General features: G+C 52.7%; 1 protein-coding gene across 2 annotated transcripts in view; it reads right to left on the reverse strand.

The window, feature by feature from the left end:
* Window positions 1-27,466, reverse strand: part of UMODL1 (uromodulin like 1) — a 59,992-nt gene extending 32,526 nt beyond the window's left edge. For both annotated transcript variants that reach the window (XM_004429625.3, XM_087417818.1), the window contains exons 1-7: window positions 27,391-27,466; window positions 23,510-23,752; window positions 16,031-16,192; window positions 15,052-15,173; window positions 12,244-12,430; window positions 10,355-10,495; window positions 600-854 (exon numbers count right to left, since the gene is read on the reverse strand). In XM_004429625.3, the coding sequence (XP_004429682.2) occupies window positions 600-854; window positions 10,355-10,495; window positions 12,244-12,430; window positions 15,052-15,173; window positions 16,031-16,192; window positions 23,510-23,752; window positions 27,391-27,466 (1,186 nt within the window). The remainder of the gene's footprint in view (window positions 1-599; window positions 855-10,354; window positions 10,496-12,243; window positions 12,431-15,051; window positions 15,174-16,030; window positions 16,193-23,509; window positions 23,753-27,390) is intronic.
* Between the last annotated feature and the right edge of the window lie 501 nt (window positions 27,467-27,967).

Below are 27,967 nucleotides of genomic sequence, written 5' to 3' on the forward strand. Positions count from 1 at the left end.
ACAGGGGCCACGCCAGCTGCCTTCTGGACATCGGAATTCCCAGTTCATGCCTATGTCCTGTTTGTTTTGGGGAAAATTTTCTTCACGGCACAGATACAGTGGGCATTGTGTTAGCTTTTCTAGCATATTGCATGAGAGATGAGGCTCGCTCCATGAAGATTTTACGTGATGCTCGGGTCTTTGGTTTGGGGGAGTTATAGACTCAGCCCTGTGGAATTAAGGTCTTTCAATGCTTGTAAATTGCTGCCATGTTCTGCTTTGTTACACCTTTTGCCTCGCTCTATCTGATTGCTTTTTAAGTCCTTCAAACTACAGAAAGATGGGATCCCACGGAGCCCGCATCATCTCAGGTGTCAGAGTAAGCCCCAACAGGACAAGATGCAGGTGACTGAGGGGAGCCTGTGAAGGCTAAAACCACCGTGGCACTGTCGGAGGGCACACAGCGCTCCCACTGCCCATCAGGAAGGGTGGGGCCAGGTCCATGACTATCCCAGCCCTGATTACGGGGAGAACAATGGTTTGAATCCCTGGGGCCAATAGAAATGAGACAGAAAGATAAATTCACAGGCAACGTGTGGATCTCGGGTGAGTGGCCTTACCGGTTCTGACGGTCAGCACTGCGGTGACATGGGCCCCACACGCCCCGTAGCTGGTCTTCACCCCGTAGAGCACCCCAGCCTCCAGCCCCGCCACCTCCAGCGTTGTCCCCGTGGTCCTGACACTCCTGAGCAGCTCCTCACCCTTGTAAACCTGCACATGGAAGGTGCGGCTCTGGGTAGAATTTAAACTCCAAGACACTTGAAAGCTGCTGCTGGTGACGTTGAGGATCATGTAGTCTCTGATGGGGGGGCAATCTACGAGAGCAGAGAGTGAGGATCATGTGGAAAAGGTCAGAGAGAGGCAACAAAAGCCAAAATCAACACGTGGGGTTACAGAAACTAAAATCCTTCTGCACGGCAAAGGAAACCACCAACAAGATGCAAAGGCAACTTACAGAATGGGAGAAAATATTTGCAAATCATATATCTGATAGGCAGTTAATATCCAAAATAGATATGGGAGACACACAACTCAATGGCAAAAAAATAAGTAATCCGATTAAAAAATGGGCAAAGGACTTGAATAGATATTTCTTCGAAGAAAACATACAAATGGCCAACAGGTACATGAAGAGGTGCTCAACACCACTAATCATCGGCGAAATGGAAATCAAAACCACAATGAGATATCACCTCACTCCCATCAAAAAGACAAGAGATAAGTGTTGGCGAGGATGTGGAGAAAAGGGAACCCTTGTGCACTGTTGGCCGGAGTGTAAACTGGTACAGCCACCATGGAAAATAGTATGGAGGGGCCTCAAAAGATTAAAAATAGAACTACCATACGATCCAGCAATTCCACTTCTGGGTGTATATCCGAAGGAAAGGAAATTACTATCTCGAAAAGATGTATGCAGCCCCATGTTCATTGCAGCATTATTTACAATCGTCAAGATATGGAAACAACCAGCGTTGTTTTGTAGCTGTGGCCCTTGTGATGTGTTATGGGCTGGACTGTGTCCCCCTAAAATTCCTACATTGGATTCCTAACTCCCAGCACCTCAGAGTGTGACTGTATTTGGAGATGGGGTCTTTAAAGAAGTAATTAAGTTAAAGTGAAGTCACTAGGGTGGGCCGTAATCCAATCTGACTGATGTCCTTGTAAGCACACAGAGGGACGGCCGTGCTAGGACACAGGGAGAAGATACCATCTACACCGTCTACAAGCCATGGAGAGAGGCCTCAGGAGGACAGCCTTGCCCACACCTGGATCTCAGACTTCAGCCTCCAGAGCTGTGAGAAGATAAACGTCTGTTGTTTAAGCCGCCCAGCCTGTGGTACGTTATTATGGCAGCCGGAGCAGATTAATCCATGGTGTGATGTTTCTGCGCTACATTTACAAATTTTGCCTCAACACAAAGTCAGAGGGCCCTGGCTGTTATGATTCACACACACTTGATCTTCTGCACACGGACTTCTGCCGTCGGCTAACATTACTCTGAAACAATGGCCCCACAGGGAAGCAGGACCCAGGAGTCAGGCTGAGGCTTCTTATGTTTTCATATTGAAATCCATGCCTCAGGGATCAATACTCTAACATAACAACCAATATATGTTCTAATACTTGAATAGAATTAAATCTCTTTTTCTGGCTTACAGTAGGCATCCGGGCAACATGAATTATATAAAAAGTAGAGTGGGCCTCAATCCAGGCACCATAATTTTCACACCAGAATTTGAGTTCTATAAAAAACAAGCCATGAGATTTTTAAAAATCTTTTACAAAACCATAGCAAAGAAAAAAGAATTAGAAAGAGTCTGAAGTTTCCCAAAGCCCCTAATGTAAGGATTTATAGGATATACGCTTTCTAGCATCATGAAAAAATTCTGTCTTTCCAGACAAAGGTGTACGCTTTCTTCCAGTAAAAAATAAAAACCGGTACAATTCAACCCATTTCCCTTTTTGCCTTGGCTGCCAAGAGGCTCCTAATTCCTGGAACCTGTGAATGTGAACTTATTTGGAAAAAAGGTCTTTGCAGGTGTGATTAAGTTAAGGATCTTGAGATGAGATTATCCTGGATTATCCAGGTTAGCCCTAAATGCAATCCTTATAAGAGAGAATCAGAAGATTTGACACACACACACAGAGGAGAAGGCAAGGTGGAGATGGAGCAGAGAGAGAATTGAAGACGTTGGCCTTGAAGATTGGAGTGACGGGGCCACAAGCCGAGGAGTACGTTCAGCCGCCAGAAGGTGGGAGAGGCAAGCACGGACCCTCCCCTAGCGCCTCTGGAGGAAACAGGGTCCTGCCAACACCTTGATTTGGGCCCAGTGATAACAATTTCAAACTTCTGCCCTCCAGGACTGTGAAAGAATAAATTTCTGTTGTTTTAATCCCCCGGTTTGTGCTGCTTTGTCACAGCAGCAGCGGGAAACGCATCCACCTCCCGGCTCTTCTTTAACTAGTTTTCAAGGCAGCTGCTGGCTGAACAGCACAACCGGTTGGAAAGTTCTCTGTGCTGCTGCAAAATCGGCCAACTTGTAACACACGAAGGCCAATCCCTCTTCTGCAGGACAGAGCTTGAGACATTTTAAACTGTCAGTTTACCCTCTGTCTTCCTTCTAACTTGAATTTTAGTTCTTATTGGCCGGGACACCCTCTGCTTGCCGTTTAGCTTTTCAACATCCCTCTTAGAGTGGCCCTAGAAAATAACACTCAATTCTTGACTCTGTGTATGACCCGAGGGGCCGCCATCCTGGGGCGCTCCCCATCCTACAGCTGGGAACTAAACCCAGGCCTTGACTGTTATCTCGGTTAAGCACCTGCGGCTCCCCGAGTCTGCGAGTCTGGGCCCTGGTTTCTTCCGCGCGGCCCTGACCCGTGTCTGCTGGAGGACACGGGGTTGGGGATGGGAGAGGATGCTGTTGGGGACGCCTCCTTCCCCACCGTCTCTCCGGATCAGGTTCTGTTCCTCTTTCCCTCGGGCTTGTCAGCCTGACACCTGACCCTTGTAAAGGTAGAAACGCTGAGGATTTGAGCCAAGATTCTGAGCATTCAGCTGTGGAAAATCTGATGGGAGATAAGGAATGAACTTGAACAGCTGCTTCTCGCCAGGCCTGGCGGCCTCCCAGTGGGCAGCCCTGCCCTCGCCAAGCCACAGTTCAGGAGTCGTTCCTTTATGGAGCTGAATAGCTATTAGGTTGCAGCTGGGAAGGGGACCATGATGGAGGGAGGTAGGATAACCCTTGAAGACAGTGCCACTCCATCCTAAAAGCAGAATGCCTTCCCGGAACGTTAAGCGTGAACCGTGCGCTATTTCTTAGGGGTTTTGTTTTGTGCAAGAATCCAGCTGCCCTGCGTGTCATTAACTGGGTGACTAACTTCACAAGAAAAGCCTCTGAAATTGGTGCTGTATTTTCCACGGGTTTGTACCTCTCAGCCATTCCAGCAGATTGCTCATTTATATTAGCTTCTAAATTTAAAACACATGCTGTTTCCCTTAGCAATATGCCGTTGGAATTCACTCTAAATTTCTGATCTGGAAACACTGATTTGTCTTTCCTGCCTTATTAGAAGTGACGGCGGGGTGGTGCAGCTTTCCCGATCATGTTTAGCTGTCGAGCTGCCCTTTATCTTGAAGGAATCTTGCAACTCATCACGACAGAGTCGGCTGACAACATTCCTAACTGTGAATAGAGTCTAATATGTTTTCAGATGACTGACCCGTGTAGTTTCCATAACTACCTTCTATTCTCATCGACGGGACAGGACCCTCCCCCTGGAGGCCACAGTCCAGCAGACCTAGGACAGTCGGCAGGGGGCTTTTGCGCAAAGCTTGTGGGGACATTTGTGTGTGGAGGGTGGTGCCCGGTTGTATCAGACTCTCCAAGTCATGAGGCTAGTAGAGGAGCGTCTTGTTGCCAGAGGCGGGGCTGGTAGGTGCGTTTTTTTTTAAACATCCAGAGAACCTAGCAACAGCCCCGCCTCAAACATCCCTTTTCATTCATGGATAACAAATATTTGTTCAGTGCCGACTATTTGCCAAGTTCAAGGACTCATTGGCAGTGACCAGGAGACAAGGAACTTCATCCTGGGGGAGGTAGAACATTCCAGTGGCGAGGACTGACCCTGGGTCCCTCCCAGTCCTCAAGTGGTGCTGGGAAGCAGCCCCCTCCACCACTCGCCCACAACAGAGTGAGAAGAGTCAGTAAATAAGAACCTGAGACTCCTTATCCTGGTCGGGTTCCGGATCACCAAAGAAAAATTTCCACTGCTCTAGAAATCTAATCAACTCTGGATTCTGTGCACGGATGGGAGAGGAAAGGGCATGGCCACTGGGCTGCACAACCCCGTGACAAACAGCAGCCTCTGGAGGATGCAATGTGCTGGCTTTGGAATGGGACTAGATAATCCATGATCGCAATGGTTCCCCCCACCCACCCGAGTGCTGCTAGGGACGTGGCTCAGGCTAACGCATGGGGAGTAACTAACAGCGTGGATCGCGTTTATCTGTATAGAACCAGCTTTGGGACCTTGTGCAAGTATGTTACCTTCCTTTGCCTCAGCTTTCTCTTCTGAGAAATGAGCACAATAAGAGCAGCTGCCTCCCGGGTTGTTCTAAGGATTAAATGAGGTGATACCATAAAGTGCTTAGAACAGAGCCCGGTGAGTTCACAGAGCTCTTGGCTGTGTTATTATCATGAACAAAGGGAGGGTCCTCACTGTTATGTTCCTTTAAAGGGGAAAGGACATGCGAATTAAATTATTTTTAATTCAAATTCAGTTATAGCAATATTCTCCATAACCACTTCACAATGTTAATGGAAGTTCTAGTTTTCACAGCAGGATGTTGGACATGACCTAAATGCCCCCACGAGAGAAATAGCTAAGAGCATTACGTCATTGTTGTAGAATACCATTCCTACTTAACCCTTGAAAATCATAATTATGAAGACCAGGTTGCCTCTTGGAAACCTTTATATGACGTGACAGTGAGAGAAGATAGCAGAGTACAAAACTGCATATATAGCAGGATTTAAATAGGGTAAAAACCTGGGTGAGGACAAGGAAAAATAAAATAATTTGCTGGGGTGCTGAGACCAGGGGTGACTTATCCTTCCACTGTTGTTTGTTGTCGAAGTAATAAAGCAGATTCTGGAATGACAAGAGAACTTTTAGCGGCCAAATTGAATAAGCTGTATGTGCCTCTCTGCTGAACTATGTGACACAAGGTGCTGAGTCCAGCAGATTCCTGTCCTGCGGCCTCCTCTCCTGCCAACCCCCTGCCAGTAGTTTGCACGCAGTTGTCCTGAGGTGCCTAGTGTCTGCCTATCGGATGGACCTCCCCTCCCACTGTCCTACCACCCTGCCTGCTCCCGGAGACCCTGCCTGAATTCTCCCTGCTTCCTGTCTTGCCCCAAGTCAGTTAGATTGGGATCAGCTGCTACACATAATAGGAAACCCCACATAATGGGGCTCGACCCCGTCAGGTGTGCCTGTCACATAGAGAACGTCTGTGGTGCCTCAGGCCCAGGCTCCTTCCCCATCTTTGGTCTTCCATCCCTTGTGTGGGGGCCCCATCCTCAAGGTCACCACATGGCTCAGATGGCCAATAGGGCCTCGGCCATCACAGTTCCACGCCCAGCCTGGTCTCAGCAGGGCCTGCAACCCTCAAGCAGTGTTCCCGACTCTCCTGGAAACTTCCACTCTATCTCATTGGCTAAGGTGAGTCATACAGACACCCCTTCTGCAAGGGGGGTGGGGAAAGGTAGTCTTTTCAGCCGGGCACATTTCCACACAAAACTCAATCCAGGTCTGTCACTAAGGAAGGAGAGATTGGATTGCGGGTCCGCCTCTACCCCTCTAGTCTATTCTCCACCCAGCAGCAGAGCGCACCTGCGCACACCTCAGCACAGGTGCGTCAGGTCACACGGCCTGCTGCCGGGTGCGCTCCGGAGCCCCGTCTTACTCAGAGCACAGACCCCCAAAAGTCCTCACAGCTCGTCACCTGCCGCTAAAGCCACAAAAAGAGGGACAGTGGGACATAGGACACCCCCTATGGAGTATGAAGGAGTCTTGCCAAAAAGGCAGTCGGCTCTGAATCCGAGTCTGATGGCGCCTCTACGTTAGGGGTTCTTAGCCCAGGTAGGAGACCACAGGCAGACACCAGGGGTCCAAAAATTTAGAAAATAATCTCTACTGTCACAGACCTCTAACTAAAACTTAGCCTTTCCTTTGATTGTGACTTTGGTACTCACAGAAATCACAGATAGTCTCAGACCACAGGACAAGGTGGCACTTCACAGAGTATCATCTGTGCTCATCACTCCCACTGCTAAATTTTGTGATTTAATAAATGACGCACATAGATTACAACTCAGTCTGGGTTCTCCCGGAAGCAGGCCTTGAGATGAGGATTCCAAAGCAGGTAGTTTGTTTGGGAAATTTGGGAAGAAGGAGGTGGCACAGGGACAGGAAGGTAACAGTGAAGGTTATGCTATTCAGATGGTGCCAGAGTAGGCGGCTAGAGCTGGACCCCTCAGGAAACTCTGGGACGTGATGCCACACACATGCCCCCTCCCCTGATGGGTGAGGGAGTGAGGGCTGGAGGGCGGGGCACAGACCTGCCAAGTCCAGTGATGGACAGTTGACCAAAGGATGTGGGAGGGGACAGCATTGCCCCGTAAGATTTTGATAACTGTGTCTCAGTCTAGCGGTTTGCTCTGTCATCCTATAAGTCATGCGTTGCTTAATGACAGGGCTACGTTCTGAGAAATGCGCCGTTAGGCGATTTCGCTGTTGTGCGAACATCGCAGAGCGTACTAACATAAACCTAGATGGTATGGCCGACTATGCACCTAGGCTATGTGATACTAATCTTACGGGACCACCGTTGTATATGAGGTCTGAGGTTGACCGAAATGTCATTATGTGGCACATGACTGTCTATTCTATGTGTTTGGGAACATTCTGTGAAGGGATCCATTGGCTTCACCAGATACTCAAGGGTCAGGCACCATTAAAGGGAGGGGTCTGCCCCAGAGCCAACTGCAGTTTATAGACAATCAGAGAAGGGGACATGGTAATGGGGACCCCGGATGCTAATGGGCAGATCCAGCCCATGGGAATCTTGGCTGAGTAAAGGGGAGCCAGATGCTCCACCAATTACAGGAGGAGGCAGAGAGATGGAGGGGCAGCCTCCAGATTAAAAAATATAATAACTTAAGAGATATCATCATGAATTGTTGGACCTGATTTAAACTGCAGGTCAAACAAATGTTAAAAATTTATGATAATGATGAGACAATTAGAAATTTCAACAGACTGGCTGTTGGACGATATGAAGGAATTACTGCTTTGTTTTTTTAAGGGATGATGATACGGTGCTGTGGGGTTTTTTAAACATGTTTTTCTTACCTCTTAGAGGTACATTCTGAAATATTGACAGATGAAGTGATGTGATGAAGGGGATTTCAAAATAATGGGGCTAGGGGAGGGGAGAGCAGATGAGGACAGAGATGAAGCATGAGGGGATCTTTGTATGATTCATTACACTCTTCCCTCTGTGTTTGTGTTTGTCTACAACTTTCTAGAATAAAAAGTTAAAAATCCCCGTGGCCTTACCACGTCTGCACATGTGGGCACTGCCTGGTTCACCCCTTGTCTCCGAACCCCTCCTCTCAGCTCCGTCCCCACCAGCCGCCTGGTTCCTGGATTCCACCAAGCACGGCCCTGACTTGACTCTTTGTACTAGTTTCCCGCGGCTGCTGTAACAAGTCATCCCAAATTTAGTGGCTTAAAACAAGAGAAATTGACTCGCACAGTTCTGGAGGTCAGAAGTCTGAAATCGTGTTGGCAGGACTGCGTTCCTTCTGGAGGCTCTGAGGGAGAATCCATTTCCTTCCTTTTCCAGTCTCTAGAGGCACCCACATCCTGTGGCTGGTGGTCACGTCTCCACCTTCACAGCCAGTGGGGCAGCATCTTCTCCCCTGTCTGCTTCCCTCGTCACGTCTTCTCTCTCTGACTCTGACCCTCCTGGCTCCCTCTTTGGAGGCCCCTTGGGATGACTTTGAGCCCACCTGGATTATCCAGGATCATCTCCCCATCTCAAGATCTTTAGCCTAATCCCATCTGCAAAGTCCCTTCTGCTGTGTAAGGTAACATAACGACAGGTCCTGGGTTAGGATGTGGACATCTTTGGAAGCCATTATTCAGCCCACCACACTCCTCCTTCTTCCTTGTCAGCTCATCCCCCAGACGGCCTCATGGGTCTCTCCCCAACTCCTCTCTGTTCTCTGCTCAAAGGTCACCCAGTCTGGGGGGCCTGCCCTGACCACCACACCTAAAACAGTACACCCAGGCCCCACTCCACCCATCCCTCTCCTACATCACTTTTCTTCGTAGCCGAACCATCACTCCATATCTCATATTTGTCCACATTTTTGTTGTCTTTCCCCGTTGAAATGTGAGTTCCAAGGGAGCAAGGACTCTTGGACACCAGAGGAATCCCAGTTAGAACAGTATGTGGCACATAGCTGGCACCCATTAAAATGTGTCTCGTGAGTGAATGAATGAACGCTAACCTGACTCTCACTGCCCCGTCCATGCAAGCTGAAAGTTCCGTCTGCTCATCTCCTGCTCACCATCCCAGCTGGCAGCCAGGTGCCTGCACCTGTGGCCTCGCCCACCTGCAGAGAGCCCTGCAGGCTGCTTCCCCTGAGCCACACGCTGGCCACCAGAGCAACTGCAGGTGACTGTCATCCCCAGCTGGGGATGAGGGGAGAGGAGATGTCCAAGGGCAGCTTCCCAAAGGACAGAAGGTTTGAACCAGGTCCTAGAGCTGCAAGAATTAGCCAGGGTCTCTCTCATCACACACAAACATGCTTCGGCATCGCCCGTCTCTTAACGAGAGCCACCTGGGCGTCCACAGCTCCTCCAGGTTCTGCTGGACTTCTCGGAGCCTCCTCATAATAAACGTCTGTATAGGATTGCCCATTTTTGACTCCTGGATGCTGTCCTTCCAGCCCTTCTTCCCACCTCACTCTGTCTCCTTTGCAAGCCCCACCTCCTGTACTGACTTCTAAATATCAGGGGCCCTTCTCTCAACCAGGCCCATAGTTTAAATGCCACTTGGACGCTGATGACCCCAAATTGACATATGCAGCCCAGCCCCTGAGCTCCAGCACCAAATTCCCAACTCGATCAGCATCCTGGCATCTCTACTCCATCTCAATTTAAACTGTTCTTGTCAAAAACAATAAAAATAACCCTAGTCTCCCCCAACTCATTCAGGAATCACCGTCTAGTCAATTGTCCAACAAGATATCTGCATGCGGCCGTATTTCCCCCTTCCTCTCCTGCGTCTAATTGATTGGTAATCCTGAGAATAGTCCAGGGTATTCCTGTGGTCCCAGTGTAAGCATTATAATCACATCCTTTTCACTCTCAAAGGGGTCCTGATTTAAACAATAAATTATACAGGCATCCTCCTTACATACCATGCCTGGTGAGCCTCTGGTGTGTTCTCTATGGGTTTCCCGAGAGCAAAGATACAACCTATTCACGCATGTTTCTATCACCAGCATCTAGCACAGTGAATGGCACATAAATCGACATTGGCTAAATCTAAGAATGAATGCAGGAATAGCCTGCTGTGAGATCAAGGATGCTAGCAAGAACTAAGTGACTCTTCCCCGCCCATGAGCCAGCCGTTCCCTCTTTGCAAGAAGAAAGGGTCTCTGTGGTCTGTGGACCCTGTGGCCAGAAAGGATCCTTAAGCCATTCCTGTGCCATCTGGGAGAGGCCAGTCGCTTACCTTCACACGTGCGGTTCAGCCTCTGGGGAGACGAGGTCGGTGACTCCAGGTGACAGAGGCACTGGTATGAGCCCTCTGTGTTTAGACACAGCTCCCTTCCAGAGCAGGTGTTGAGTTCGTCGTAGAAACATTCATTTGTGTCTATTGGGAAGGAGAACAGGTGAGTCGTAACCTCTTGGTCATTCTCGTTAACCTCCACACATGTGTCACATGAGCTGAGCAAGAGGACTGGGCTGCAGTCCCCAGGGCCCTCCTGGAGCCCTGTCTTAGGGAGCCCACTGGCCCACTGGCCTCCTTCATTTGAGCTGCTGGCCCATGTCCCAGGGCACGTGGCTCACTCCCCTTGCAGCCGTCACGGGCACTTGGGGGGCTGCTGTTGCCTGAGCCAACTGCTTTGGGGCTGTATTGAGTCTGAAGGGTCATGAAATGATGGAGTCCAAACATCCCACCCAAGAGTTAACCTCGAGGACGAGCAGTTTTCTGGACTGAGAAAGAGAACAGGGTGGCCCTGATGTCAGAAGTGGGCTTGGTACTCCCGGCGGGGCCCCATACTGTCCTATCAGACAGAAACAAGCTCACAGAACGCCAACTCAGACCAGGCTACTCCGTGACCAGGATAAAGGGAGAAAGCAGGGCCACTTCGTGGTTTTATCTAAGCCAGACAGAAAGAAGGCCACCGTGTCACCCACAAAATACCACTCCCCTCTCTCGGCCAAAATGAGTAACGATTAGTTCTTTGCCAACTATAGCTTACCTTCGTGCTAGTGTTCCCTCCCTCTAGACAAGATTCATTGGGACTCTCAATCGTGGAATTGCCCCTGCTTTCTGACAGCATCCAATCTAGAGCAAAGCCCCACTTCCTTAGACGCTCCCCCAAACCGCCCAATCAAAGCCTCGTCCCCTAACAGATTCCCTCTACTGCCCTCCCACTGAGATGGCCCATGTTCCCATCTGTGCCTTCTCTCTGGCTGCCTTGAGTAATACACCAATGCGTTCCCCTACAGATGAGCTCTTGTGCTTTCTGGATGGATGGCCTTGGCAGAACAGACGAGGCACGTGCTTCTCTTATTGGCACTGCTCAGTTTGGTCTTCAAGGGCATTTGTGGATTTTGAAGGGAATTAAATGCAACCACTAGAGCTTTTGCTGGGTCCAGACCCTGGCACCATTATGTGTGACCTTCAGCATCGCAGAAGGATCTTCACCAGCAAAGCAGCCATCCTCCCACAGCCCAGGGAGCAGCAAACTTCAGCTGCCTCCTGCTGTGGGAAAGCAAGTTCTGCTAGAGCCCAGCCATCTGCTCACACGCTGTCCACAGCTGCTCTCATGCCACATGGCAGAGCTGAGCGGTTGAGACAGAGGCCATGTGGCCCATGGCCAATAACGTTTACTGTCTGGCCTTTTCCCGAAAAAGTTTGCCGACCCCTTACATAGACAAAAAAAGAGAAGCAGAAGAAAGATTAGGTAATTTCTTCTAGAAACAAGGCCGCACCTGTGTGCTTTACCAAAGTCAACTCAGTACAATTCTTAGGTCAACTTGGTAGGAATTCTGCTGACAGAGCCTTCTAGGTACAAGGATGTCCTTGGCGAGGGTGGGAAAGAGTCAAGATGGAAATCTGGGAACCCAAGAACTGGAGAAGCAAGTTCTTCCTGAGTTGCTCTGGGCTCTGTTCTGCAGCGCCCACCTGGATAGAAAGAGAACCTGGACAAAAGGTGGTGTGGAGGCGACCGGGGCTTAAGAGGAGGCGAAGGTGATGTTGGGGCAAAAGCAGTTCTCAAAATCCTTGCCTCAGAACTTGGAGTTTAGACTTGGTTTGGGCCAGAATGAGCTGGATTATTCTTCCACTCCTGCAGCCCCTGCCCCCAAGGGGAGGACGCAGGGAAGCACTACCTTGCACCCGGATGTTGATAACTTCGTAGACGCGCTCCACGATGCTGTCCAACCTTGCGGAGACGTCGGCCACAGGCACGGGCTGCGGCAGGCCCAGCAGCAGCTGAGACACAGTGGTCGAGGTGTCCCCACTGGCTGATTGTAGGTGGTGGACAGCGGAGTCCATCGGCCGCAGGGCGCTGGTGACCTGTGAAGCCCGAGTCAGAGCGTCACGCAGTGGAAGGGCACCCCATCGGACAGACGGGGAGACTGAGACCCAGAGAAGTTAAAATCAGTTGTACACACACACACACACACACGCACACCCCGTTCTGCTGTGCAGAAAAGAACCTCTGCAATATTTTTACATCTGTCATCATCCCAATAAAAGTCCTGCAAACCAGATTATAAATACTTTGTAACACCAGTTGTTAGGAGATGAATTGTGCCCCCCCCCAAAATTCCTATGTTGAAGTCCTCACCCCCAGGACCTCAGAATGTGACCTTATTTGGAAATAGAATCATTGCAGAAGTAATTAGTGGGGATGAGGTCATTAGGGTGGGCCTCTGTCCAGTATGACTGGTGTCCTTGCACAGGGAAGAAATTTGGATACGAGACAGACAGTGATGGAAGGAACGATGTGAGGACACGGGGAGAAGACGGCCGCCTGTGAGCCAAAGAGAGAGGCCTGGGACAGACCAGTCCCTCGCAGCCCTCGGAGGAACCAGCCCTGCCCACACCTCCATCTCAGACTTCCAGCCTCCAGAACTTGAGAATAAATGTCTGTCGTGAAAGCCCCCCGCCTGTGGTGCTTTGTTTCAGAGGCCCAGGAAAAAACACCGGCCAACCCCAAGGTCCCCCAGTCTCCACCCTCACAGCTGATGACGGAGAATTAGATCTGGAATTAGAGAAATGGACGTCAGAGCCATGGCCTCACGTTGTGCATGTTGGATTTTTTTGTGTGAGGTTTAATGATTCTTTTTCTCATTTCATATGAATTCTTTTTGCTCCAGCCGAATATCTCAAAATCTCAAGATATCATTTGCCTTGAGAAGCCAGGCAAATTGGCGTGACCACCTGGCAGAACCGCGTCACAAAGCAGGCTCTGCCAACAAACCCCAAGTCTCCGCGGGGAACCCAAAAGGCGGTTTGGGGGGCGCTGGGGTCCGTCTCCTCCTCGGCAGTCACGACCCCCTTCACGGGGGGAGAAACAGGTCACAATTTAGGAGGAGGGCAGAGAGCCAACCCTGGCCTCGTGGGACCCCTGAGTCAGGGAGCCCAGCACCACTGCCATCAAGAACCTGTGATGGGCAGGCCCCTCCTGCCGGGAGGTAACCATCTGCCTTCTGGAGAAAGAAAACCTACACACTCATGAAGAGACCACAGGTTGACACGGGACGATAATATTTAAAATACCAACAACCACAGCAACTCAGAACCTACACATGTCAACACGGTTTTAAGCTTTTTTCCTGTATTATTTAAACCTCACAGCCAACGTCTCGGGTAGGATTATGATTATTCCTATTTAATAGAAGAGGTATCTAAGGCACAGAGAGGTTAAGTAACTTGCCCAAGGTCACACAGCTGATGAGTGGCAGCACTGGGATTTGAATCCCGGCAGTCTGGCTCCAGAGCCATGTTCTTACTGGCCAATTGGGCAGCCTGGACCCCCCTCCAACAAGCTAAGAAAAGACAAAAATCACTTCCAGCTAGGGCAGTCAAAGAGGCTGCTTCGTGAAGATAATGTTTCGGAATACTTCTCTAGCCGCTTTACTGTACCGCCCAGAGCAAGGTGCATATGTGTGCCATCTGTTCCAGGCCTGCCCGGCCGGCTGGTCTAAGCACTAAGGAGGGCCTGCTCTGGGTCTGACATCATGACACCCAGTCACACGTGGGACACAGCTACGGGATCTGAAGGTCAGGCGGGACCAGCTGCGCACTGTGCGAGGCCCAGTGCAGAAGGAAAATGTGGGGCCCCTTGTTCAAAAAGCGTTAAGCATTTCCAGAGGCAACAGCAGAGCATTAAACCAAGTGTGGGCCCTTCTGAGCAGGGGGTGGCTGCATGGGTCACTCGCCTGTGAAGCCACCCTGGACAGGCCACTGTACGGCGATGATGAACATCGCCCTGTCCACCGCTGGGTTCCCCAGCACGTGGGGACAGCCTGCTGAGGGGTCAGAAAGCGTGAGCTGTGTCTACTGCAGGGGCTTCCTCCAGGGGCCGTGTCGCCCCTCAGGGGACATGTGGCCATTTTGGTTGTCACAGCCGGGCATGTTTCTGGCTCCTTGTGTACAGAGGCCAGGAATGCTGTGCAAATCCTTGATGACGGGTGGCCCCAAAACAAAGAGCCATGCAGCCCCAAAGATCCACAGTGCCGAGGTGGAGGACCCCTGTCCAGAGTCCCCATCCCAGCACAGCCCGGGACACCTGCAGAATTCCTCCGTGGAGCTAGAACCTCAGGGACCTGGGGGTGAGGCTAGTGAGGGCACAGTGCTGCGGCCCAGGCCGTCTACACTGGGGCACCGTCTTGATTAAGCAACAGACAGGTAAAAGATTAGGGGTTCTAGGCTCTATACAGTGCTGGGATGGGGCTCACAATGCTATGCACCCCAAAACACATCATACCACACTCTTCCACGGGTGTGTTTTATTGCACATAAATAATACCTCTTTAAAGCTGTTTTATTTAATTAAGAACTCACATTTGGTTCAGAGTCCTCGTTTTGGGGTCACTTGTGGAACTCCTCCCCAGCCCCTAGTTCCCACCCCATGACCCCCACCTGTGTCAGCCTGGGCGGCCTGCGGGCTCGCTCTCCTCCCCACCTACCATGGAGTGCAGGAGGCGCATGTGGTTCAGGAGCCGGGGGTCCACCTGCTGGAGTTCCCTGAAGTCCATTTTCACCAGGACGGTCACGTTGTACCAGAATCTGGCCAGGTTCCTCTCTGGGGCTGCAGGGGGGCGCATGCTGATGAGCAACAGGCCCAGAGAGGGTGGGCCAACAGAGGTCTCATAAAGGGCCACACCTCCTGCCCCTCGTTTCTGTCATCATAGATATAATCCTATATATACTATATAATATTGTATATAACATATGTTAGATAATACTGTGTATTATATCTATTATTATATAATGTGTATAGTATAACAGTATAATTAGTATATTATATATAATAATACTTCATACTGCTTATACTATTACTTTAAACTATACTAATAGAGCATATACTATACTTCTAGTAAAATATATATTGCACACGACATATTTTTTTTCCCTAGCTCTGAACCTTAACCAACCCGTTCTCCTGGGGGCAGCCCACGGTCAAGAGCAGAGCTTCCCAGACCAGACAGGCGTGCACTGAGGGCCAGGCCATGGACCCATCAAACAGGTGCTGACAAGGATCTGGGGTCCCTGTGGGGCTTCAGGAGCAGCCAGCCTTACGTCTCCCCACTACGACACAGTTCAGCTTCCCACAGGCTCCGCCCAGAGCTCCTAGGGCTTCCCCAGATGAACTTGGGCAATTTGGGTCATCACTCTACCAGGAACGTCTCCTCTCGTCAGGGCACTTGTGAACACTCTTTTCCCCCTGAGATTTCAGCAACCAGATTTAGACAAAGACGTTGCCCAGGAGTGGAATCTGCCTGTGCACACAGCTATGTGCTCCGTGTGAAACCAGGCTGCTGGTTCCAGAACCCACTACTCCCCCACCTTACCCAGATCAGAGCCTGACCCCCACCCCATGATCGGCTGGCTACTGGGACAGCACCTGTGCTGCAGGTCCCGGGTGAGAGAGGCCCTCAGCCCTACCTCGAGGCACAGGGGACACGCAATGGTGGCCCCCCGACGAGGGGCAGCACTTCTGAAGTCCAGGACAGTCGGCGTCCAGGGTGCATGGCGAGGTGGACGCTTCCAGCCCCACGGCTGGGCAGGCCCCTGGTCTAGATGCAAACTCCTGGGACCGATTCAGGGCTGGGGGAAAGGGGGAGTGATTAGCAATTAATGATGTTGTCAATAAAACCCCTGATGAGCCGTGCAGGCAGGGCCTCTGGATGTCTCCTGGCACTGGATCCATCTGCGGCTCTGGGGGGCGCAGTGTGGCTGCTCCAGGGCCGTGTCCAGGCCTGGGCAGTGCCGTGCACATCCTGCAGAACAGCCATCAGTGCGTTCGCTTTGACTTTAATATACTCTGACCACCTTTCCTGGAAGGAGGGCATCTTCTGCTGGGGTCCTGGGTGTCCCCTTTCTTCTAGGCCTTAGGAGTCCAGGCAGAGGGGCTCTACCAGCCCTTAGAGGCCCCTTTGATGCTCAGTGTCCTGATGTCTCACTCACTCACTCACTCATTCATTCATTCAATATATACTGAGTACCCACTATGTACCAGTCTTGGTGCTAGGTGCTTGGGACACAGCAGTGGGCCAGAGGCAAAGTCCCTGCCTTCAGGACACTTAGATTCCAGTGGACAGAGGCCATATGCAAGTAGACCTGTAGGTCAGACAGGATGAGAGCCACAGGGAAGAAAGCAGGGCCCGGGGGGCAGGTGTGCAGGGAAGGCCACCCTGGAGGGGTGCCTCTGCGGGGCCCAGGGCGGAGGGCAGCCCTGCAGACCTCAACATATCCTCACGAAGCAGGAGTGTGCTTGACTATCCAATGGAGAGAGTAGCCCTGAGGGCCTGGGGTGGGCCAAGTGGGCAAGCAGGGGCATAGGACCACAGAGAAACCCTTACCGAGTCGAGGTGGGGGCCCTGGGAGTTTGGGGCAGTCACGTGGTGAAGGGGCGCCCTGCCCAGACCCCCGGGTTACTCTAACCAGCTCTGCGTCCCCATCTCCCTTGACCCTCAGGTGGTCCGTGGGGGCTGGAGCTGCCTCACCCCGTATGAAAAGCCCCAGGTACCTGGAGTTTTGCAAACTCCCTTCCCTCCCAGCGGCCAATACCTCTTCCTCTGCTCCTTCCCCTGCTGTGTCCTGCTTCCCTGACTTCCCTGGGGACGTTCAGGGCACACTTTGGCTGCTGGGGAGGGTGGGCGGGCAGCTGAAAGCTTATTGTGATGGTCCAGGTGAGAGACGGCGGATGCTGGACCAGAGTGATGGGCGGAGGCACAGGAAGCCTCAGATCCTGGGTGTATTTAACTGGAAGCATCAGGACGTGCTGACAGATGGCATGGGCGTGTAAAAGAAAGAGAAGCTTCAAGAAGGCTCCACAGCGTCAGGCCTGGACATCCACTGGCACCGTTCCTGAGTTGGGGACGCTTCAGGAAAAACGGCCTGGCGTGGAGTAGAGTTTGGCCATGCAAATGTGAAGTTTGGCTTGGCTGTTGGACATGCACATGGAGAGGTGGGCAGCATGGCACTGCCCCCTCCCTGGTCAACTGGGAGTGAGGTCCGCTGCACAGCTCCAGGGGGCACCGTTCACAACGTGCTCCGTGTGACACAGCTCGTGGAGGACATGCAGAAATGCAGGCGAGCTCCTGCAGGAGGCAAAGAGGATGAGGGACGTGTGGCCAGGCGTGGTTGGAGTCACCACGGGAGACACGGGGGTCCTGGTGCCCCAAACCCCAGCCAGGGAGCTGGGGGAGGCATGGGTGTGCTCCTGAAGAAAAGGGCGTTTAGAGATCTGAGAAAGGGCTGGAACTATCCAAGACAATGTGGGTTCCAAAGGGACTGGCCAGGAGGCCAGGTGCTGGCATTCTGGGCTATAGGACAGCACAAGAAGAAGAGAGGAAACTGAACCCGGGGAAGCGGAGTGTGCTGCTTTTGAGGGAGATGCTCTGCTCAGGAGATGGCTGGAGAGCAGGCCAATGCTGCCCAGAAACTCTCGAAGCAGAGCATCGCAGGCCGCAGGGTGGACTGCCCCGGGAGAACCTGTGGGTCTGTGCGCACCCAGAGGTGGAGCTGGGCTCAGGGCAGCAAGGGATGGCAGGAAGACGAGGAGCCGTGAGCTCAGGGAGGCTGAGGGCAGCAGGGAGAGAGGCAGAGGAAGATGAGACCCCAGGATAAGCGTCCAAGGAAGGGCTTCAGTGAGCTCACAGCCTTCCTGCCAACTGCCCTGGGTGAGGCGCAGTGTCCCCTTGGGTGGCACTCAAACCCATTGGTGCATGCCCAGATTCATTTAAAGCTTTGTGCCTACAGGATGTTCAGAAGTGCAGTTCCAGGCCCCTCAAACTCCAGGAAAGTCAGATGATGCTGGCTGGTAGCCAAGCTCTGGAAACATACCCCCAAAGGTGGGGAAGATTAGCCCCTTGGGTGGACTCATGGGGTCGCCAAGTGGAAGAGAAGCCCCAAGGGGATGCAGTCATGGGGATGGCCCTCTGGGGTCCCCCACGGTCTCTGCAGAACACTCCACAGCCAGAAAGAAGGTGGTGGCCCCTCCTGGGACACATCACCAAGGGCGGCTGCATCAGCTAAGGAAGAGAAGAGAAAGCCAAAACTGCCAAAGGAGAGTCTGCATTAGCAATCTTGTCACGGAAGCGGGGCCGCCGTCTTGCTGTGATTCACATTGCTGGGCCTGGACTTGAAGTTCACTCTCAATAACATTCTCCTTTCCACTCTGTCCTTGGCTCCCTCTCCATCTCCCAGTCATCCAGGTGGCTATTCTGACATCTAAAGTCCCAGAGAAGTTGCCACACAGGGACTGGCTTTCAGGGCATGAGAAATGGGCATGTGGTACAGCCCGAGAGAGCCACACTGGGATGGAAATGCCAGCATCCCCGAAGGGCTACCAATCAAGGATGGAAAGGTCTTTGCTTTCTCTCCCATCGTAAAAACCAATGGCCTCAAGGAACGTTTCCCTAAGGAAACATGGGACTAAGTGTAAGGTGGGCTCCGGGGACGGAAACTGACGTTAGGAAAAAAAGTCAAATCCAAATAGGGTGTGGAGTTGAATTAACAGTAATGCACCAAAGCTGGGTCCTGAGCTGGGACAAACGTACCTTGTAAGACGCTGAGATTAGGGGAAGCCAGTGAGGGTATATGGGAATTACAATTGCCTGTAAATCTAAAACTATCTTGTACTAAAAGATTTATTTAAATGAAAGGAAAATGTAAGCCACCAAGAAAAACTGGCTTCCAAAAATGGTTGCCCGATCACAACAGAAGTGCTTTCAAGTTAAAGTTCATCTTAATTTGGACCCTGCTGGGAATCCCCTCCGTCCCTCGGGGCCGGCCGGCTTGCTGTGAGCCCCAGAGAACAGTCAACAATTCCAACTTGGTAGCAAGTCAAAAGTCTGCTTCTCCTTCCACTAGCTCAACACAAACAACGAAACAAGACTGCCCAGTGCCTGGCAACCTAAGGTTAGTCACGGTTCAACAAGACAACGCGGATTTCTGTCTGAGCAACAGCGCCGGAGTCTCTCTGGGGCTGAGGAATCTGATCTGCTCTGGAACAATCATTCCCGCCCCCCTCCTTCCTCGGAGGCGTCCTCCTTCCTCAAAGGGGCCCTGGTCATCAGCAGGGGGAGATGGGAAGTTTGGGGCGGTCTCCTGGTCCAGGGGGCCCTGGGCTTCCTTGAGGCAGAGCTTGCCAAGATGATGAGCGTATGGAGAAGACGGGGTGCACAGAAACCAGGGTGTCACTGCAGCTGGTGAGCATCAGCTGAGACACTGTGCTCCACTCCTAGGAATTCACCCTGAGTGAATAATCCAACTTGTGCGTAGCAGTGTTTGTATCATATGATACTCATCGTGGCATTATTTATAATAGTGAAAAATTGGCAACGACTAAGCAGTGGGAGATTGCTTAATGCTGATACATCCATATGAGGTAATGCCATGTGGCTGTTAAATCCTGCTGTAGAATAATATTTATTGACATGAAAGATGTTCCAGATAAACGGCTAAGCGGTAAAAGTGTGCTACAAATCATCTCCAACAGGGTGACCGTGCTTTTGTCAAAAGTCTGCCCTGAATGAAAACTAGAAGAAAACGTGAACCGTGGCTATCCTCGGGCGGCAGGCTTATGGTTGATTTCTCTTTGTTCTTTTCTGTTTCCAAATTTTTGGCACGGCTCGTGTATCCATTTTTGCAATGCTATTTAAAAAGAACATTTAAATAAAATAATCTATGACTTATCGTTGCTTTCCAAATGTTGGACTTGAAAAAATTGAAAAAGTCATCTAGACTGAAAGAAATATCACATGTGCTCTTGTAACTCTCTTCCCCTTTTAGATACTTGGTTGTTGAGTGGGAGGACAAAGGAGGAAGCGAGTCTGAGGTTTCACTGCTCTGAGGATAAGACCTCTGAGCCCACGCTCGGCAACCTGGAGGCCCTGCCATGGAGGAAAGAGTAACTTCTGCCCTCCTCTGCTCCCCGATTCCCAGGCTGCTCCCCAGGGCTACCACTTCAGGCTTTGGCCCCAGCCTCATTCTGTGCAAATCAGACCTCGGGGCTCAGCAGATCACTTACAGAGACTCCTCACTTCCGGTTCCAAAGAGCAAGCCTGTCACGAGGCATCTCTGAACACGCTTTGATCAAAGGACCCACACAAGGGTGAAAAGGTCGTGCTGCTAATACCCAGGGTGTAAACACTTCCACCACGAGCCGTTTCCAGCGACCAACGTGACGCCCTGAACATGGAGGCGGGATGCGGGCCGAGGCCTCACCCTCGGCCCCCACAGGGCGGCAGGAGGGCTGCTGCCCCGCTGGTGGTGTCACGAGGCCCCTGCAGCAGCCGCAGTGCTAAGCCGGGCCCTGGCACCAAGCAGGGACTTTCCTGAGGGAGAGTCCAGCGTGCTCAGTGCCCTGAACCTTCCTTATCACTGTTCCTCCCCCACCCCGCCACGGCTACCTTCCTCAGATGCCACAAACTGAACCTGACAGGGGTCAGCGAGACCCAGGCCCAAGTCTGTGCCACCTTGGTCAAGTCACCCTGCCTCTTCTGTGCTGCTGTCTGCAGACGGGGGGTTGTTCAGGTCCATTAGTGACAGGAATCTCCCCAGCTGGCCTGTCCCAAAGGACACGCTCAACCAAGGCCCCTTTCCCTCTGTCTCTCCTTCCTTCTGGCTCCCGTCTGCCTCCTCTCCACACCACTATGAGAGTGACCCTTCTAAGGCCCGGGGTACCGTGGACCCCCCACCCCAACTCAGCCGCCTCTGAGGGTCCTCGGGCCTTCACGGTGAGTCCTCCTTCCCTTGCTCCCAGCAAGTCCCCCACCACATCCCCACGTTCCCTCACCAGCCACACCACTCCCTGCAGTCCCCATGGCAGTCCTGCCCACGGGACTCGCCAACGAGAATGTTCTGGCCCTCTCCCCGCCGGTGAGTTCCTAACTAAAGGCACCAACACTAAACGTGGGGCGGATGTCCCATGAGAGGCATTCCTGGTGGCTGGTTTGTTGAGGGGAAGACAGACGAGCAGGTGGCAGGGAGGGGCCGCCAGCCCTCCAGGTCTTCCCTCTGGTGGGAATTACTTGTTCAGAACAGCAGGGCGGCAGCCCTTACAGAGAGGTGACCAGTCAGCATGGGCGGGGCTGGTGTGGCTCAGCCTGCCCTGGGGGCCTCCTCTGGCCCTCTGGATGTGTGACTTCACTAGTCCCCACAACAGCCAGCATGTGGGAAGGGTGTGGCCTTCACAGGTGAAGACGGACAGGGCAAAGCGGCCTCCTCTTTCTACCACTGGGTTCTGACTCTCCAAATCAAGACACTGTGGGCCCCAAGCCCCCCACAGCAATGGGACCCCCCCAGTCCCCAGGAGGGGAGGTGCTCCCAGGGTGGGGACAGCCACTCAGCTGGCTAACCCTCCGTGCATGTGCCCCTTGGAAATGGGGAAAGCAGAAAGGGGCAGTTGTCAGCAAGGGAAGGGACTCCTTAGACCTGGCAGGACCTGGGCAGGACCGCCAGGACAAGTGCCCCTTTAGGGAACAACAGGAACTCACCACAGGCACTGAGCCCTGGGGCCTGAGGTCAGCTGGGCCTATTCTAGGCTTTCTTGGTGGTGGTAGTTGTGTCATTTCAGCCCTCCAGGAAGAGGTACTCCCGTGACCTGCCCAACCCTGAGCCGTGAGGGCATCTCTGTGCCCGGTCCTCTGAAGTGGTCAGGGCAAAGTGTCAGCAACCCTGTCCTCTGTGAGATGGCTCCTGCTGGGGGTGAGTCAGTGCACCACGCAGACACGGCCTTCTGAAGGGTCTGCACTGACCACCCAAGACTACATCCTGTAGCCCCTGGTGTGGGGAGGGGCCAGCACCCCTGGTGTGCGGTGTCCACACCATAGCCTGCTGCAGTCCTAGCCTCGGGCCCCGGGGATGGCCCACGTGGGAACCCCTCCCACACCCCTCCGAGCTGGTGCTCTCTGCACTCTGAAGGCAGCGGCCCTCACATCTCAGGGTGGCCCTGGCTGACACCTCGCTGGCGCCACACCCTCCCCACTTCCCCTCCACGGGGGTGGGGGCAGGGGGACCTTCTGATGCTCAAAAACTCATTTTAGATCTGGTATTGACTCAAATTTAACAATCACCGCCACCCACGCACACACTCACATACGCATACAAGCCTGCATCTTTTCCCCTGGAAGAAGTCTTCCGGAAAGTTCTCTTCGTGTCATGAGGCTGAGCGCTGAACCCCCGCACCGCCCATAACCTGGCCTCAGGCACCGGCCAGCACGGCTACACCACCCTGCTAACCGCCCCAAGCATCTTTCAACCCACACAGAGGAAGTGAGAGGACCTGGGGGCTCCGGGCGGTTAGGGGGAGCCAAGGGGACCCCTCCGTCTCTTTCACATATAGGAGTTGAGATTAGGATTTCGGTTGAAGAAAGCATTCCACTACAGCTTTTAAAAAGAAAAGATTGGCTACCAATATAGAAGAGATTGCAATGCTGCTTCTCACACTCAGCTGTATATTAGAATCCCTCGGGGAGCTTCAAAAAAAATCCCGATGCCCAAACTATGCCCCACGCCAATTCCACCACAATCTCTGACGGCGAGAACCAAGCATCAGCGTTTTTAAAGCTGCCCAGGGGCCTTCAATGTGCAGTCAGGCCTGAAAGCCACTGCCCCAAAACAGAGGTTCTCAAAGTGGGGCCCCCGGGCCAGCAGCATCAGTACCCCCTGGGAACTTGAACTTCACCCCTGACCCATTGGATCTGAAATCTGGGGGTGGGGCCAGTGATCTGTGCTTGGACAAGCCCTCCAGACCATCCTGATGCACGCTCAAGGTTGAGGACCAGTGTTCCAGAAGGATCTAGTAAGTTCAGGACTAAAGGGCCTGAACGGTGACTATCCAAAGACTCATCAGGCATCCCAGGGAGAGGGCGTGAGGGAGGGAGGCCCCAGCCCCCCCAGCCGCCCTGGACTCACGCAGGACGCAGTAGAGGCCCAGCTGCTCGTAGCCCTCGCAGCAGTCGGTCACGTTCCTCGACACGGGAGCCTCCACTGCCAGGTACCGGGTCCTGTAAACGGTCTTGGGGCACCGCCTCCACGGGATCCACCCGCCACAGGGGGCGTAGGTCAGGTGGGAAGTCTGGACGGCCTCCACTTTCTGGACGTTTTGGGTCACGCTGTAGTTGCACAGCTGGTAGCTCAGCAAGGAGAGGCCTTTTTCTATGTGGGAGAGAGGGAGGATGGAGGAACCCAAGAAGGAGCAAACACCAGCATCAAATCAATACGAGGGGTTCTCTACGAGTCCCCGGCTTCTGCGAGAGCAAGTGGAATGAGACCTCTCGCCCTTGCGCAGACCCCTCGGTGTCTGCCCACAAGCCTGAATCCAAGAAGTCAATGCAGTAGCGTAAACTTGAAGGAATAATGCATAAACAGAGACCTGCGTGCTACGAAATTCTCTAAAGAGCGTGGAGATGCCGCTGGTCCCAACCCCGCTTCCCGCAGCCCGGGGTCTGACAGCACACTGAAGGAAGACACGGAGGAGTCAACGTGTGGGGCTCGTGGCCCCGCTGTCTGCTCCGGGTTCTCTGACTCTGCAGGCTGGAGGACCTTGTGCACATCTCCTAATCCCCATGAGCCTCAGGTTTGCACACGTGAAATGAATATGTAGCAATTCCCTCAGTCAATGTATACTGAAGACCTACTATGTGCCGGGCAAGCATGGCAATGACACCCTTTTTGGGAATGGGATGGAAGATAAGTAAACAACTATCTCAAGACACGTGCGAAGTTCATAGCTGGTAAAGTTCAGTCCCACTGTTACTGTCGTCATCGGGAGATGAGGACACAGTGTCCCGCCATAGGATGACATCCAGCTGGCCTTATCAGGCCCTATGCATCTCTCACCTGGAGCCTGGTTCCTGTGTATAGACTCCCACGGCCCCTTCATCAGCAGGATCACTCAGTTCTCAAGACCCCGTGGCACCCACTACCTTCACCAGCCCTGTGCCTCTTTGTCATGGACCACCCCCCATGGGGTTTTGGGGTGTCCCATCTGCCCAGGGAGCCTCTGTTGCCTCATGTAGCAGGGACCAGTGTAGGCTGAATTGTGTCCCCATCCACCCACCCAAAATTCGCATGTTGAAATCCTAACCCCTAGAACGTCAGAATGTGACCTTATTTGGAAACAGCATTTTTGCAAATGTAATTAGTTAAGATGAGGTTATACAGAGCAGGGTAGCCCCTAATCCTTACAGAAGGGCAAATTTGCACACAGAGACAGGAATGCACACGGGGTGAACACCATGTGAAGATGAAGGCAGAGATTGGGGTGATGCTTCTACAAGCCAAGGAATCCCGAAGATTGCCAGCAAACCACCAGAACCTGGGAGAGAGCATGGGACAGATTCTCACTCATGGCCCTCAGGAGGAACCAACCCTGCTGACACCTTGATCTTGGACTTCTGGCCTCCAGACTGTGAGACAATAAATCTTTACTGTTTAAGCCCCCCAGTCTGTAGTACTTTGTCATGGCAGCCATGGGGAACTAACACAGGGACCATGGGGTGGCCCCCACCTCAGCACCCAGCACGGGGCTCTGTGTACTCACGGCCCTCAGCGTAGGATGAATGATGGTTTGAATATAGTTTACATCTTCAGATACTCAACCTGTGAGCTCTAAGCTTTACTAGATTATGGGTAGGGGATCAATATTATAGTGTATACCCCTCAAGAAGAAGCTGGATTTCTGTGGAGGAACTCAGAGACAGCAGCAGAAATCATCTTCATCCCCAACACCAGGACAGCACCCCTCAAAATTCCTTGCTTTGGCCTCACAGCACCCCACAAGTGTGCAGACAGCGAGACTCAGGGGGCTGGTGACCTCCATCCCCCCAACCAGGAAGAAACGGGGCAGAGCCAGCCCTCAAGCCCAGGCTGACAGGAAAGCCCGCAGCCTTCCTCTGGGTAGAGTACGGTGCTGAATCCCACCACCCCAGAGTGAGCCCACTCCACAGCCACGAGAGCCCCTGGCTGCCTCCCTGTCACCACTGTAGGGCAGCAGGGCCTCTGGGAATGGGGACAACCTGCTGCCCATCTTCACCAAAGACGTGGGTTACATAAGCCTTGGAAAGGAATGGGAGGCCCCTGGTTATGTGGGATGGGGCAAGATTCTGAGGCCAGGGTAGCTTGGCCCAGACCTTAGAGGTGACTTGGGTGAGGGGCCGGAGAAAACGGCCACAGTGAACGTGATCCCTAGGGGAGTGATCTAGACCAGCCCGAGGACTCCTGCACTGGGAATTTGGAGAGGTGGATCTAGGTTTTGTTTTTCGTTTTAACCTAAGATGAGATGCGAGCCACGTTAACAAAGGTTACACTTCCCTGTCTCTAGAGAGCCCCCGGGCTCCATCTGATGGTGACAAGGTCCCACTGGTCATTAGCAGAGCCCGCCTGCACACACACCGCACACACACGCACATCTCCCCTGAAACTGCTCTTGGGATCTGCTCGTTTTGCTTTGTTTTTCCACTCTACTGGGGGCCACTGGCTCCTCTCCGAGCCTGGCTCCTTGGCAGAGCCCAGAGTAGAAACCTTTTAGCAGATCCTGCCACTCAACAAATCCTTTCAAGAGCCGTCAGCATGGGAGTCAGGGGTCCTGGGTTCTAGTCCCAGAGGTGGGAAATCTTAACGTCCTGGAGGGAGCATGGGTTTTGGGGTCAGGCAGACCCACGGTCACAGCAGCTTCACAAACCCCAGCTGTGTGATTCTGAGCATGTTTCCTGCCTCTCAGTGCCCCTGTCTTGCCATTTATAAAATACTGGCTGTGCCCTGGGGTTGTGGAGGATACAATGACGTTATGCCTGTAAACACAGTTCCTGGCACATGAGAGCAAGGAGATGTGCAGCCCTGACGAATCACAGAGATTCTGTTCCCCATGTCCTCAGGTGTACGACGGCGGGGCTCATGAAATACCTCCTGTGCTCTCCTCTAGCTTCGCCATCTTCCCATTCTTTCTGTGACTGAGCTGTGAGATTTACACATTACCCGTTCCGAAGGAAAAATCAAGTAAAAAAAAAAATCACAATTAAACCAAAATCCCACTGATAGGTGAAAAAAACTTTAAGCCAGTACAAAACTGAGGTTGATTGGAGGAACAGAAGGAATTTGTTTAAATTCCCAACTGAATAAGACAGATTTTAAGAGGAAAATGATTAAAAAGGTTTGCAATCTCAATTCTCTGAAATCCATGGTGATTTTGGCAGCTGGCCATGTGTCTCTCGAAGGCTTTGGACAGGTGCCCTCGCTCGGTCCCTCACTCCCTATTGGCTGCTTTCACCCTCGTTTACTGATGAGGGAACCGGGGCCTGGCAGAGCCCCAGGTGAGGGAAAGCTGCCTGCCTGGCCAGGGGCAACAGCAGGCGTCGCCCTGGTGGTAACTCTGCCCTTGGCCAGCTGTGTGGCTATGGATGAGTCCCTGACCGCTCCCGGCCTCCCTCTCCTTATCTGTAAGTTGAGGACTCGACTGCGCCAAGGTTTGGGGAGCCCTCGGCTCTCGGTGTGGCCTGTGGACCTGCAGCAACCACACCCGCAGCAGAAATGCAGAGTCTAGGCCCCACCCCAGATCTGCCAACTCAGAATCTATATCTGAACCCCATCGACCCCCAGGTGATCAGAGGCACACATACCACCTCTTTTGTGGTTATGAGAAAGTTTGGCCCAGAAGCAACAGATGCCACCTCTCAAAGCAGGTACGGCTCTGCCTGCCCAGGTCTCGGCGGGGCAGCTGCCGTCTCTCATGAGACCCGCTCCCAGGGAGCCCCCTGCTCCTCCAACATCGCCCACGCCGAGCCCAGACCCCTCACCTGTGAAGCCACTGGCCTGGCTCGGGCCCATGGCGCTGACCAGAGCCAGCAGGGCCAGCCCAAGGGTCCTGAGCATGGTCGGGCGGTGGCGGTGCAGCTCTGGGTCTCTCCTGAGCACCAGCACAAAGGAGCCTGGGCCGCCTGGGCCCGGAGAAAGGGCCCTTCTGTTCCCTGTGCCGCTCACGGTGGCAATGGCTTCAGAAGGAGCGCTGGCTGGGAGCAGTCCCTTATGCCTGCTCGTTAACGCCCGTCATTGCCACAGCGGTATCCCTCGGGGCACCCACGTGTCACAGCCCATTCTTGCTCCAAGCAGATGGCATCTTTCAGGAAAGGTGAACCCCCAGTGGCCAGCCCGCATCGCTGGGTTCCATCTGGTTGTTACGCAGAAAACACATTTCAGACCCGAATCTGACGTCCTCCATCAAGTACAGAGTATTCTCTTACCTTATCGTTCCGAACTGGCAGGGGAAGACAGCGGCAAGTCAAAGAGACACTCAGATTCAGAAAAGCATCCCTCACACAATCGAACAATGGAGATCAAAAGCCACAGAAATGTTCAGACACCTTGACCAGTGAC

This window comes from Ceratotherium simum, chromosome 27 (genome assembly GCF_057802395.1).
Source record: "Ceratotherium simum simum isolate JZ-2026a chromosome 27, ASM5780239v1, whole genome shotgun sequence".
NCBI classification, from domain to species: Eukaryota; Metazoa; Chordata; class Mammalia; order Perissodactyla; family Rhinocerotidae; genus Ceratotherium; species Ceratotherium simum.